The 13876-nt window shown below is 35.3% G+C and overlaps 1 protein-coding gene across 1 annotated transcript in view; it reads right to left on the bottom strand.

Moving 5' to 3' along the window:
* adamtsl3 (ADAMTS-like 3) overlaps positions 1-9212 on the bottom strand; it is a 183362-nt gene extending 174150 nt beyond the window's left edge. The window contains 2 exon segments of the mRNA XM_058780368.1: positions 8321-8443; positions 8995-9212. Of these exon segments, the coding sequence (XP_058636351.1) occupies positions 8321-8389 (69 nt within the window). The 5' untranslated portion in view covers positions 8390-8443; positions 8995-9212.
* Positions 9213-13876: the final 4664 nt, after the last annotated feature.

Genomic DNA, 13876 nt, shown 5'->3' with positions numbered 1-13876 from the left:
ACTTGAGGTTATATTCCACACTGTCTGTGAGATCAGTATGGATGTAGCAGTGTAGTTATTGTTAACTGAAATTAAAACAATTTTTTTTTTAATTATTTTTATTAGAAAATAGAAATGTTGCCTTCGCAAATAAATGTAAATAGAATGTATAAGTTTAATAAAATGAATAAAACTAAAACTGAAACAAAAATACGTTTTTAATAATAAAAAATGACAAAAGAACTACAAAATTACCAAATCATAAACTAAAATTAAAATGAAAACATAAAAAATAAAAGCTAATTCGAAATATCAATAAACACTGTAATAGTACAGTAAAAGAATACTGGGATGCGGTAAACCAGTTTTGTTACCGTTAAACTGCAAAGGATCTGGTGGCAGCCGGATATCACAGTCCTTTCAACAACTAGAGATTTGTGAAATGAGGCAGAACCTACAAGCTGAGCCACAATCAACGTTTACGGAGGCTTTTCAAATGAATTGTCCAAGACATTCAAAGAAAGAGTTCACCCCCAAATGAACATTTTGTAATCATTTACTCACCCTCATATGGTTTCAATCTCATATTACTTTCATTCTTCTTTGAAACTCAAAATGAGACACTAGACAGAATAGCCAAGCTGCTGTTTTTTAAGACAATGAAAGTGGATGGTGATTTATACATTCCAATGATAAAAATCAACTAAAAGTCATAAAAAGTAGATTAAACAATAAAAGTAGAAAATGCACATAACTTGCACACAACTAGATGCACACACATCAGGTTAAGCATCATTATATCATGTGTGTCATGTGACCAGTCACATTCTTTTTTGGAAAATTTGGTTCCATGAAGAACCTTTAACATCCATGGAATCAAAAGGTTCTTTAGATTATTTAAATGACAAAGAAAAACTAAGAAAAAGATTATTCTTTTAACAATTTTTCACAGAAAGTGAACTGAGAATCTTCTATAGCATCACTGCGAAAACCCCCTTTTGAAACCTTTCATTTTTAAAATAAAGTATAACAGCAAATCAGACTGCAAAAGAGAGGACGACTTCAGAAGACTTGAAATTTAATGCTTGACTGTTTCATGACACTTGTATGGTACTTTTTTGTTCCTCTTGGAGCTTGACGGTATAAATCATCATCCATTTTCCTTGCATTTCTGCTCTTTCTGTGTTTCTTTGAAGAATGAAAATAATGTGAGGCTTAAAACAGCATAGACATGAGTAAATTATGATAAAATTGTCATTTTTGGGTGAACTTTTCCTTTAAGGTCCTGAACTAAACATAATGTCACATTCTCTTCCAAAGCTGACTGGGGCCGTTAATGGAATCATGAAATATGTGCCAGGGCTTAGTGTCAAGAGCCTATTTGCCATGTCAGAGAGTGAAGGAGAGAGAGAGAGAGAGAGAGAGAGGGTCCCATCCAACAGATTAGCAGTGCAGCGGGTGCAAAAAGGCAGCGAGTCTGTTTACAGCTGGTCGGACTGAATGGCCACACAGTAACTGTGTATGAATGAACCTTTCAGTTCAACTCGACCCACCATAGATTGAGAGAGAGAGAGAGAGAATTCACGACGAGCCGTATATGTCAAAACATACAGATAAGAGCTCATTTACCCTTTCACATAACTGATGGAGGCTCAGACACAATCTGCAGACTTGCTTTTGCATTTTCAGTCTTTATTCTGGGGGAAAATCTGCAGAATGGATTCAAAGAGCTCAAGCACTTCTATGACACCTTCAGTAAAAAGATGTTTGATGAATAAAGTTGTGTAAAGATAAATGTTTAAACTCGTGCATGACTGGTAAAACAGAATCACATACGCAATCTGCAAACTCATGCATGAGTTAAACAGCTTTAACATAATGTGCCAAATATATGCTTTCATTTTCATGGAGCAAAGCAGACCTACAGGAATTGCATCCGGATTTACATCATGCATGAATTTAAAGATGCAAAACAATATTTGGTATTCAGTGATTTAATGCAGAATGATTATCCTGCGCTCAGGGTTTGACTGTCTCAGAGTAACGTATTTATGTGCTGCATTGATTTAAGGCTTTATCTGTAAAACTGCAATTAAAAGCAGCTGTGTATTTATGGCCCTGCATGGACCAATAAATCAAAACATTAACACCCTTTGAACCATCAGCAGATATTGTGAAGCTGTAGAACATATGAAAGCCACATGATTTTGCCTCATCAATGATATTTTTTGAGTACAAAGCAGCAAAAATGAGTTTAAAATATGTTAACCCCTATGAAGAGATCTTGAATGCCTCAAAATTCCAATTTTTTTGCTACCTAGCAACCTTGTAAAATCACCCTTCCATGATGCAACACTTTCCTGTGGAGGTCAAAGCCTCTGTTAACACATAACCTGCCATTTTTAATATTTGAAAATTTGGATTAAAAGGATGCATCATTAAAAGATATATATCATCATTGGAACTGGGCTAGAATTATTTCATAATGCATGTTCAGATCATGTTTAGATTTCGAATCTAAGACATGCAAACCACTAAAATGAATATTGCAAAACCATTAAAAGATAATAAAACTATAAAGCAATAGATATACTGAAATTAAGTAAAATTTAAAAAACAATTATATTTTTTTTTTCTAAGTTATATTACATATATTTTATATACATATATAGATATTATGTATGTGTGGCTGGGTATGCAATTTTTTTTAATGAAATTTAAAATTAATTTAAAAATCATTTAACTTTTCATTAAAAATGTCTGAATGTCATTGCATTAGATAAAAAATATAAAGTGCAAGTGGCATGTTCAAATAAATAATGCATTTTTCAGAACTAACTTTTTATTTTATATTTTCTTGTGTTTTGGAAATGTTTGAATAATATTTTTAGTCAGTTTAGTCAGTTTTCCTCAGATATATTTATAAAATGTTTTGCTTGCAATGTATGCTTGTGCTCTCTTTCTTACAAAAAACCCATCCAACTTCTTTTTAGATTTTATACAATGCAATAACATTCAGACATTTTTAAGTATGGCTTAAGTGTGCAAATATTGTGCGGGCCCCTGTAGCCTTCTTGTTCATCCATAAAGAACAAATATACAGACATACAAGTGCACACTTGAAATACACACTAAAACATCCACAACCTATTCCCGGCTCTCAGCGATGAGGCTGTCTGGAGCCAGGTTTTTTGTCTCTGCTTTAGGTGTCAGCTGTTCAAACAGGCTGGAGCTGCAGCCGTAGTGTCTCTGGACCCACAGTACAACAGCAGTGAGCGAGCAAAGCTTTCATACTGCTGCCTGACAACTCCACAGAAAACTTCACACTCTCCTCCAACACAGCATGCTTACTCATTTAAATATCCACGCACGCAAACACAGTATCTGTTGAGTGCTAGCCAGAAATGACATGGGAGATTGAGCTGTTGTTCTGTTGGTTTGTGTGTTGATGAACACGTCTCTTACACTGTTTACCATCTTGGCTTTGTTCCAAGCTAGTGCGCATTTTAAGGCATCATCAACACGGAGGATGTTCCAAAAGGTAGGCGGCATAACACACCTCATTTGTTTGCAATGAAAAAACAACCTCTAAGGTTTGAATTCAACCCATTCTCATTCCTCCTCTCACTGCTGTATAATTTCCGGACGTCTCTCTAAGGTCTCTGTCAATAACAAGTGCTGAAAACTATCCCAAAAAATGATTTAAAAACTTCACAATGTAATAGAAAGAGCGCATTGTTATGCATTTCCCGTCTATGAAAGGCAGAGACAACAAAAGGCTCATTTGTTCATCCGCCTACAATGCAACCCTTCAGTAATGTTTCTGAATCTGTAAATTGGGAATAAAAAAAATAAAAAATAAAAATGGAAAGCAATCGAAATGGAGGAGATGGTGACATTGAAAAAGAGGGCACAAATGGCTTCAATTGAGAACTTGAGAATATCAATACCCTTGAAAACACAATGCAATAAAAAGCAATCAGGCACAAGGTTAGCGCAACATCTGCTTGTCATAATCTACGCTATAAGCCAAGCAAGAATCGTTATTTCAAAATCTACTCTGGCCCGTAATTGTTGACTATGTACTCATTTAACCTCTGAGCTTCTTCTTAAATGTTACATTTCTCTGGAAGAAGAAGTGCATGCTTTCTGTCCCTGCAGAATAAAGGTTGCTCCTCTGAGATGAAGTGTTAGGTGCTGGATTATCCAAACAAGTGAATTTAAGAGCTTAATAAGAACCTGCTGCCAAAGTGCAGCAAACTATTGAAGAATACGAGGGCTGAAAGCACTGTGGTTTAGCTAAGACCAAAACCATGCTGTACGCAATAGGTTGAGTAGAAATGAATTGTAAATGCCTTTTAAATTCTAATTTATTAGCTGAATTTGAATGTAGTATATATATACATACATAGAGACAGATAGATGGATGGATGGATGGATGGATGGATGGCTGGCTGGCTGGGTGGATGGATAGATAGATAGACAGACAGATAGACAGATGGCCAGACAGACAGACAGACAGACAGATAGACAGATGGCCAGACAGACAGACAGATAGACAAATGGCCAGACAAACAGACAGATAGACAGATGGCCAGACAGACAGACAGACGGACAGACAAATGGACAGACAGATAGACAGACGGACAGACAGATAGACAGATGGCCAGACAGACAGACAGACAGACAGACGGATAGACAGACAGACAGACAGACAGACAGATAGATAGATAGATAGATAGATAGATAGATAGATAGATAGATAGATAGATAGATAGATAGATAGATAGATAGATAGATAGATAGATAGATAGATAGATAGATAGATAGATAGATAGATAGATAGATAGATAGATAGATAGATAGACAGATGGCCAGACAAACAGACAGATAGACAGACAGATAGAAAAATATGTATTTTCTAAAATATGTTTCTGGCCTAATACAAGACACAGCTAAAACACTGATAGAACTCCATACTCTGATTTAGCCGAGACCTTCTGAGTTTTATCATTTTATCAGGCTGAACAAAAGGCCAAATTAAATACGTCTGCCCACCGAATCCCACATCTAACACAATCTGACCCTGCAAAGTCCTTTCATGAGAAAGATGTGTATGTGTGCGCGAGCGCGTCTAGCAGGAGGAGCGGTCTGCCAGAGGGAGGTGAAAGAGCAGAGCTGCTCTCTAATAGGAAAAGCAGGAAAATAGGAGATGTGGGAAAAGAGTAGTGAAAACACCTGTTAGACTCCACTTCGCTTTCAGTGCTGAAACTCACAGCTTCTTAAGGAGTCCCAGCGGCGGCTCCCACGCGCGCATAAATCAAGCCGAAGTGTTTAGCCCATAGAACAAATATTATTCTGAAAGATTACTGCAAAGAGCTTTAATGGAGACTCTGGATAAATGCACATCAAATTTCAATTTAGACTCCAGCAGAAACCTGTTCTGTCAAAGATGGATGGCCACAGTCACCTGCTTCAGTCAGCGAAATGGAAATGATAAATTCTGACGTTGCATAAAATGGCGTAAAAGAGAGCGCTGCTGCTGTCCATCAGCTCGCGTACAAACTAGGGAATGAATGACACTAGCCAAATGGTGCGTGCATGGAAAAGGTGCTCGACTTGGCCGGCTGTAACTCTATCCCAGAGTGCACTGCTGCACTAATGCCACTACCTGCTACCTGCTCTCTCCTCCGTCTTTCCACTTGCATTTCGTTCGGAATCCCACAAAGGTAGGACTTGGGTTTCAGCTGTCGTTATTCATGTACCGGAGCACAAGACAAAGAGATTTGGCCACTTTAGGTGGCAGCTCCACGGTGTAAATTGCTGTTATCGAGTGGCCCTATTGTACAGGATTAGGCTGGCGTCCACGTCCATGCCAGCTCTTCCATTAACATCCACACCAGCCCTCTATATATAACCTGTTTCTTACAAAAAAAGAAGGCAACGTTTAACGGTTCCCTCCGGACCTGTGATGGAGCGCATGACTATGAGCCGATTTGAGAGGCTGGAGGAGAGAGCAGATTTGGGCTTGACTGTTTGCTGTGATGTACGTGTGTTTGTGTGTGTGTGTGTGTGTGTGTGTGTGTGTGTGTGTGTGTGTGTGTGTGTGTATATATATATATATATATATATATTTATCACAAGTTGATTTGCGTTGCAAAACAGTGTTCACTCAATAGAAAACTATAAACAATAAAACTACTGGTCAGTCTATGAGGTTTTAATGGCTGATGCAGATATAATATCCAAAGCCTCCCTGATGGCTGATATATTACAAGCACTTTAATTTAAATGACAAAAAAATCACAGTTTTCACAAAAATATTAAGCAGCACAACCATTTTCAACACTGATAATAATAAGAAATATTTCTCGATCAGCAAATAAGCATATTACAATGATTTCTGAAGAATGGATTAATGATGCTGAATATTCAGCTTTACCATAAAAGGAATACATTTTGTTTTACAAGTATTTAAAAAAAAAATGTTATAAATAGCAATATTTTACTATATTAATATTTTTACTGTATTTTTGATCAAATAGAAAAAAACTTTTTTCATTTTTTTTTTTTTTAAATCACACCAACCCCAAACTCTCTACCTGGTCTCATGGCATTTACGTACCTGGGTGCACTTTTTAGCGTGACATGAAATACGTACCAATAAGTACATATCACTGCAGTTTCCAAAATAAATGAACACTTTCACACAAATTTACAGAGTTGCACAATTACTTGAAGAATATCATGCTATGACTTCAAAATAATATTAATATGCTGGGAGATTTGAAAACTGATGCTTTTGAACGTTAGCATCGCATACATCCAGTTTCATATCTATGGGTTTTCGTACGGTAGCTCACGGAGTACGGAGACAGACTTAGGAGACGAGAAGCACCGGTTCGAATCCCGTGTAACTATGGTTCAACAAAGCAGTTAAAATCTGCGTAAAAGGAAGTTCAAATGGCACAGTTGCATTAGCTAATACGTTTTTATATCAGTTTTGCATTTGTTAACACTATCGGGTAGGTTTAGGGCTGGATTTGGTGTAGGGCATATTTCCAACACGATAGAGCATTAACCTTTAGCGACAGTCCCCAGATATTTGAATTCTGAACCGCCGCAATACGTATCTGAAGCAACGTAATAAAAAAACTGCAATACGTACCAATATCTACGTAATAAAAACCTGCCAGGGTTCACATATTGAACCTGTGTTTTAGCGCCACTCAGTGGACATTTCTATTTGAAACTGTGGCGAAACGTGCAGCAAGGTACGTAAAACGGTGTCGCACAAAAAGCGCAGAGGTACGTATTTTTATGAGACCAGGTTGCAAACTCTGAATGTCTAAAAGTATATCTAAAAATGTATTCAACTGCTAAATTTAGTCAATTCACTAAATATTATTTAAATTAAATTAAATATTAATCTCAAAATTGTCAAATATGAAATGATTCATCAGTCTGGATTGGTCAGTAAAATTCATTAAACTAACTCTAAATCACTAAAACTGACTAAAATAAAATACAAAATGTTAGATATAAATTAAAAATAGATGTTTACCAAATATTTTGAGGGAACAATTTGTGTTTTTAAACAATTTTAATATTTTTTGTATTTAAACAATTACTATTTAAAAAATGTCATATAAATAAAAAATGACTTGATGGTGTATAAGGTGTTATTTGTAATGCATGGGTGCACAATTGTAATTACACACCAATTATACAAAATAAATATCAAAAGCATAAGTAATACATTTCTTGTACTATTTTAAGAAAATAGCAGTTGTCTGCACACTTCTTAAAATTTTCATGCGCTCTACTCTATTGCCAGTTCTTTCACAGTAATTTCTTACAATAAAACAAACTTTTACTGTAAAATCGACATCATTTTCTGTCAGAGGACAACAAATCACTTTACAAATGATCAGATCACACTGCACTGTGAGATTCGAATAAGGCTCAAATGGTCATAGTGAAAACACCCATAAACTCTTGCAAAAAATGCAAAAAAGCGTAATAGTTGAAGTCTGATTACAACTTGCAATGTGCACTACAGTATATGTGGCAATATAGCACGTTAGCAAATGAGTCTCAAAATATTGTCAGCTAAACAATGCTGCAACATCACAGTAATAACTCAGCCTGCTCATTATGATATCACAGTGCAGTTTGTTTAAATATGAACCATATACTAAAATGTAATTGTACAGCAAATACTGCAAAAATGACTAAAAGTACAGCAGCCAGTTACAATGTAGAGAATCTGATCTGATTGATCACATTCCGGTGAGTGATAACTAACTAACAAGAAAACAATGTTTGGCATGTATCATACCCGACCAGTGGATGACATCAGTGTCAACATCAAGCTGATCCGACATACTGGCAAAACCCAGAACTCCATCTTTAAAAACCTGTTCCAGAGCTGCCTGGTGAATGATGTCAGTCAGATATCAGCCTGAGGAGAGACAGACAGAGATGCGTTTAACCACAGATCATCATGCAAGAGCTGCTGCTGCTGTAACAGTGATGCTCAATTATTTACCTCTGATGAGACTGTTGATTTTAAACTGAAAGTGCCAGGCAACGGTGATCCTGATTGACTTAATTACACTATCTAGTCTGGTATGAGGCTTCTGGCAGTGAAAAAAAAAAAAAAAAGCCTCTTTCTCAGGTACTCCCCATGCATAATGCAAAAGCAGTAGGAATGCAGTGTAATAGGTTTCTATGAATCATTTCTGTGCAGCAGTGCATGTCATATATAGCCTATTCCAATATTCACATGACACTGCTTTTATTTGATCAGATTAGTGCATTATGAGATGCTGCAAAGAGATGGAGCAACTGACCAAATGCACACACAGGTTATGTCAGACAAATCAAAGTTGCTTTATAAATGACTCATATTATAAAACATCTGAAAATAAAAACCGATAGACCTGCAGTTATTACTTGTCTTATTCAGTGCAAAGCTACGCAAAAACGTGCATTTATACGCTCAGCTCTTACCTTTTGCTGCAAAGTAACTCATAGATTCACATTTTAATCCATTAAACGCGGCGCCGCACCAGTAACCAATAAAGACCGCGCGAGCCCCGGTGATGTTGATTTGAATGGCGTGCGTCCGTCACGCAGCGGTCAGTCTGATGATAGAAAGGCTGAATGCAGCGTGAACGACTGCGAGTTTCTCCGATATCCTCAGCGCAGGGCTGCGTACTGAACACTGAGCTGACAGAAGTTAGTGTGCTGAGCAGATAGTCCGCTAGGCGTCCCACACCGGACGCGACGCGACTAGATCGCTCCCCCCGCAGCGGGGCATGTTGTCACGCTTTATGGATCCTGCCATTATAGAGACAATGTGTGTTTGAGTCCCCGAAAAAATAAATACGAGACACAAACCATTTAACAAACAATAAAAAAGTAAAACGTAACAAAAAATATCAAACCATTGTTTATATAATTATAGCCTACTACATTTATAACATTGAAAACATTATTTGACAGCATACCCCTAAAACTAATGAGAAGTAGCCTTGTTAAAATCTACTTTCATTATGTAGACTTAAATTGATATGAAATAGCCCATACAATTGGGTCAATATTAATAAATAATGTATATTATAATAAAAATATCGATTTTCTGTCTGTTCAACAATGTAACTGTCCTTGCATATAGATAACAACATATCAAACCAAGAGGTTCAAGATCCACTACTAATCTACAAAAAATAAATAAACAAAATGCAAATCACTAAAACACTTGTTGATATAGCCCATATATATATATATATATATATATATATATATATATATATATATATGTATATGTATATGTATATGTATATGTATGTATGTATTAGCCTATCTTTCTATCTATCTTTCTCTCTCTCTTTCAATATCTCTCTTTCATTTCAATATCTATCTATCTATCTATCTATCTATCTACCTATATCTATTTGAAGACTTAAAAAAGAAAAATTAATTCCTTTTTTCTTTTTTAAGTGTTCAAATACTTCCTCAACATCATCAAACCCTTTGGATCGATTCCAGAGAGCAGCCCAGCACTTCATGAGGGCTTTTATCATTCTATATGCTCCTGCGAGTGATCAAAGAGCTTGTTGGGGCACAGCATATCTGTTTATTATGAAGTGTAGAGTAGCATTTGGCAGCGAGAAGCTTTGATATGCTTTCACCTGCCATGGTTCAAGTCAAAGTGAGCAGCAGAAGGGCAAAGCTTTTCATTCTTTTAAAGAGACTATTAGTGAGCTCTTGGATCTACAGGTTCATTATTATTCCACATAAATCCAGCAGCAGATTTTATAATAAAATAAATCTAAAGTACTTAAGTGTTACATTTAACACTTAAAAAAAGGAGGCCTATAATCTGAATGGGGAAGATTTTAGAGTTTGAACAGCAAAATACAACAAATAATATTTAGATGCATGAGAAATTGTCGTGGTCATTTCTGGCTGTGTGCTTCCTTTCAGAAGGATGGAGTACAGAAGGAATGAGTTCTCATGCTGTCGAGCTGTACGCTTTGAGTGGATTCGTGGACTTTTATCTCCACCTGCTGTTGAAGAAAATTATGCAATGGTTTTCATTCAACAGTTTTCTCAAACATTAATTTTTTTTTTTTTCAAAAACTAGTAGTTATTTATATTTCATAAACAAATATATTCAAATATATATATATATATATATACACACACACACACACATTATATTTCAAATATAGATGCTAAATCATGTATTTGACAATAGACATCTGTCACACGTAATGACAATGTTTAGTGGGATGCAAAAGTCTGATAACATTAATCAGAATGCTTCTATTTTCTAATTTAATGCAGTTTTTTTCTATCACAGATCATATAATCAGCATAACAATATAAATTAAAAGCTTAATTTTTAAAGTGACTTAATTTCAGAATGGATTAGATTTGGTCATCTGCTTTAACAGCAACACTCAAGCTGCATGAACTCCACAAGTTTGTACAAAACCTGACGATCATGTTCTCCAGCATGATTTGAGACAGAGAATGCTGTGCTTCAATAGAAGTAAGAACATCTGACTGTTCAAAAGGTCACGATCAATGATCAACATCAACTGAGTGAATAATTGCTGTACATATTTTTATTTGTGACCTAGGAATAGTCATCATAACTGCCCTCTATTTTAGATCCATTGAAAAACCTAAAACTTTAACTGCAGAATTAGATCATGAATGCCAGATGCCCAGTGAGGTGTTTTGGATCCCATTGTATTGTTCTGTATTGCATTGTATTGTGTTGTTGTTGTTTTGTATTGTTCGTTAGATATTGCTATTACTTTAACATCCAGACAGTAGCGTTGTGTGACAGTCGGCCAGCAGCACGTTTCTTTCCAGATCTACAATAACATTTAAACATGTTTATATTTCAAAAGTGCTGTCAAATCGATTAATCGCGGTTAATCGCATCCAAAATAAAAGTTTGTGTTTACATAATATGTGTGTGTACTGTGTATATTTATAGCCTATATACACACACACAGCCTAGGCTACCATTACGAAAAAGAAGTTTATTCAAGAGTGCTATTAGTATACTTCTTTTCAACTAAAAAATAGGAAAGTATACTTTCAGTCTACTTTTTATGTACTTCTCAGAAATAGATTAAAATGACATTTAAGTATACTTGACATACTCAGGAAAAAGTCTAAATATATTTGAGCTATACTTGTGCTCCTAGAATCCGTGTTTTCATTGTTATACAGTAGGGGCGCTAGTACACATCTTCTGTAAAGAATTAAAAAAAAAAAACACACAAGTGAAGAAGAAACCGAAACAACAGATGCTTCCAAGTGTAATCTAACACGATCATCAGACATGCTAAAACAGCATCAAAACTGTGTAACATTATGGAATAAAATGTCGACCAATGAAGAGGTAATAATGACTGTCAAGCTTTGGGGTGTTGATCGACTCCATCTACGTTTTGATTATCATTCTGAATCCAATTCATAATCTTTTTTCAGCTTTTTGTTCAAAATGTTGTTTATTTCTTTATTTTTTAATTTATGAAACTTACCCACATTCAAGTGTTTAAAAAAAGAATGCATGAAGCTAGAATAAAATGTTTCTGTTTACAAGCAGATACTCTGTTCTTTCTTTTGATGTTTTGTACATTCAGATATTCATATAACAAAATATATACAAATCAATACCTAAATAGGGACATAGTAGTATACTTATGATGTAAAGTTCACTTAAAGAAAACTTACGAGTGTACTTGCAGTATAAAACTACTAAACTAGTAGTTTACTGAGACTATACTTCAAAGTGTACTAAAAATGCTACTACAAGTATTTAATTAGTAAACTATCATTATACCTATAAGTTCACTTTTAGTATAGTTGCAGTACAAGCTAAAAACTTTGATGTAAACTAGTTGTGTACTCAAGGTTTACTACTGTTATACTTAAAGTATACTTAAAAGTATACTTTTATATACTAGAAAGTGGGCCAATTTAGTCCCAAGGAGTATTGAAATAGTACACTTACAAGTTTACTACTAGTACACTGATATTTGTATTCTTACTACATAAAGTATACTTAAAATATACTTGAACTTTACTTAAGTATACTTAATAAAATAAACTTGAAGTATACTACGTTTTGGTAAGGGTACATATATAGGCTAATAAAGAAATACGTGATTAATCGATTTGACAGCACATTTTAACAAATTATATGTGAATTATTTTAATGCATTTGACAATAGAATATGAAACAATTAAATACTTTAACCTGCTTCAACGAATTTTCTCATTTTTTTCATGCATCGACAAAATTATGTTAAATGTGCGTTTTTTACACACACACACACACACACACACACACTCGTTGCCATGTTTTATGGGGACATTCCATAGACGTAGCCTAATCATTTGTATAATGTAGGCTACAAATTGGATTTTCTATCCTCTTACCTTAACTCTCCCCCTAAACCTACCCCTCACAGAAAAAAAAAAATGAAATGCATTTTTGTGGACGAACGGAAACGGTCTGAGATGCAGTGCTCACGTGCCACATCGCTGAAAAATCATAGGCTAGACTATAGCACCTTTAAAGTTGTCCAGATTGCATTAAAAAAATGTGGGTCATTTTAAACTAGATTAAACAGTCCATTAAGATCTAGTAATGGGTCTCATTTAGCTATAGACTACTATTTAGGCATACAGCCTACCACTTGTTCGTAGACGGCTCAGATGGACAGCACCATCTCGTGAAATCAGCAGTTGTGTAGGGTTCTTTTTCAGCGGCCTTGGACCTGTTAGTAATTTTCCATTTATTTACTCCATAGGGATTTTCAGAATTCTTCACTAAGCCATGAACCAAAGCGAGATGAATAACAACTTTACAAACCTTGATTTAGCCTAAAGAATGAAAACACACTTTTCACATATAAAAAGAAAAAGGTAAGGTAGCCTACTTTGTCCTTAAACGTTTTTATGAGGGAATGAACTACTCTACTCATATAAAAATAATATATTTTATGTTGCCTGCAGAAGTTGAAGGACTGCTTTGAAAGATTTATACATAGGAAAAAAAAAAAAAAAAAAGGATTTTTACTTCTGTTACCTGGATGTTGTGCTCTGTTGCATGTTATTTAGCGCCCTCTGTTGACACTTCTTTACAATTTTTAAAGTTGGTAGTTCCCTGGAACACTCAAGCTTATTCATATCGCCTCGATCTATTTCAAGGAGCCAATGGAGAGGTCAAGTAAAGATTTTCAGTGGCTGCAGGCCAAACATAAGGACAGGTGACTGATTTATCTATTTACTGCAGCTGTTCTTGTCAATAGGCTAATAACACCAAAGACAACAATATTTAGCAGTTTAGTTTTTCTTA

The sequence above is a fragment of the Onychostoma macrolepis genome, chromosome 07 (genome assembly GCF_012432095.1).
Source record: "Onychostoma macrolepis isolate SWU-2019 chromosome 07, ASM1243209v1, whole genome shotgun sequence".
NCBI lineage: Eukaryota > Metazoa > Chordata > Actinopteri > Cypriniformes > Cyprinidae > Onychostoma > Onychostoma macrolepis.
Note: the sequence above shows the minus strand (reverse complement) of the source record. Positions and strands in the feature narration are given on the sequence as shown.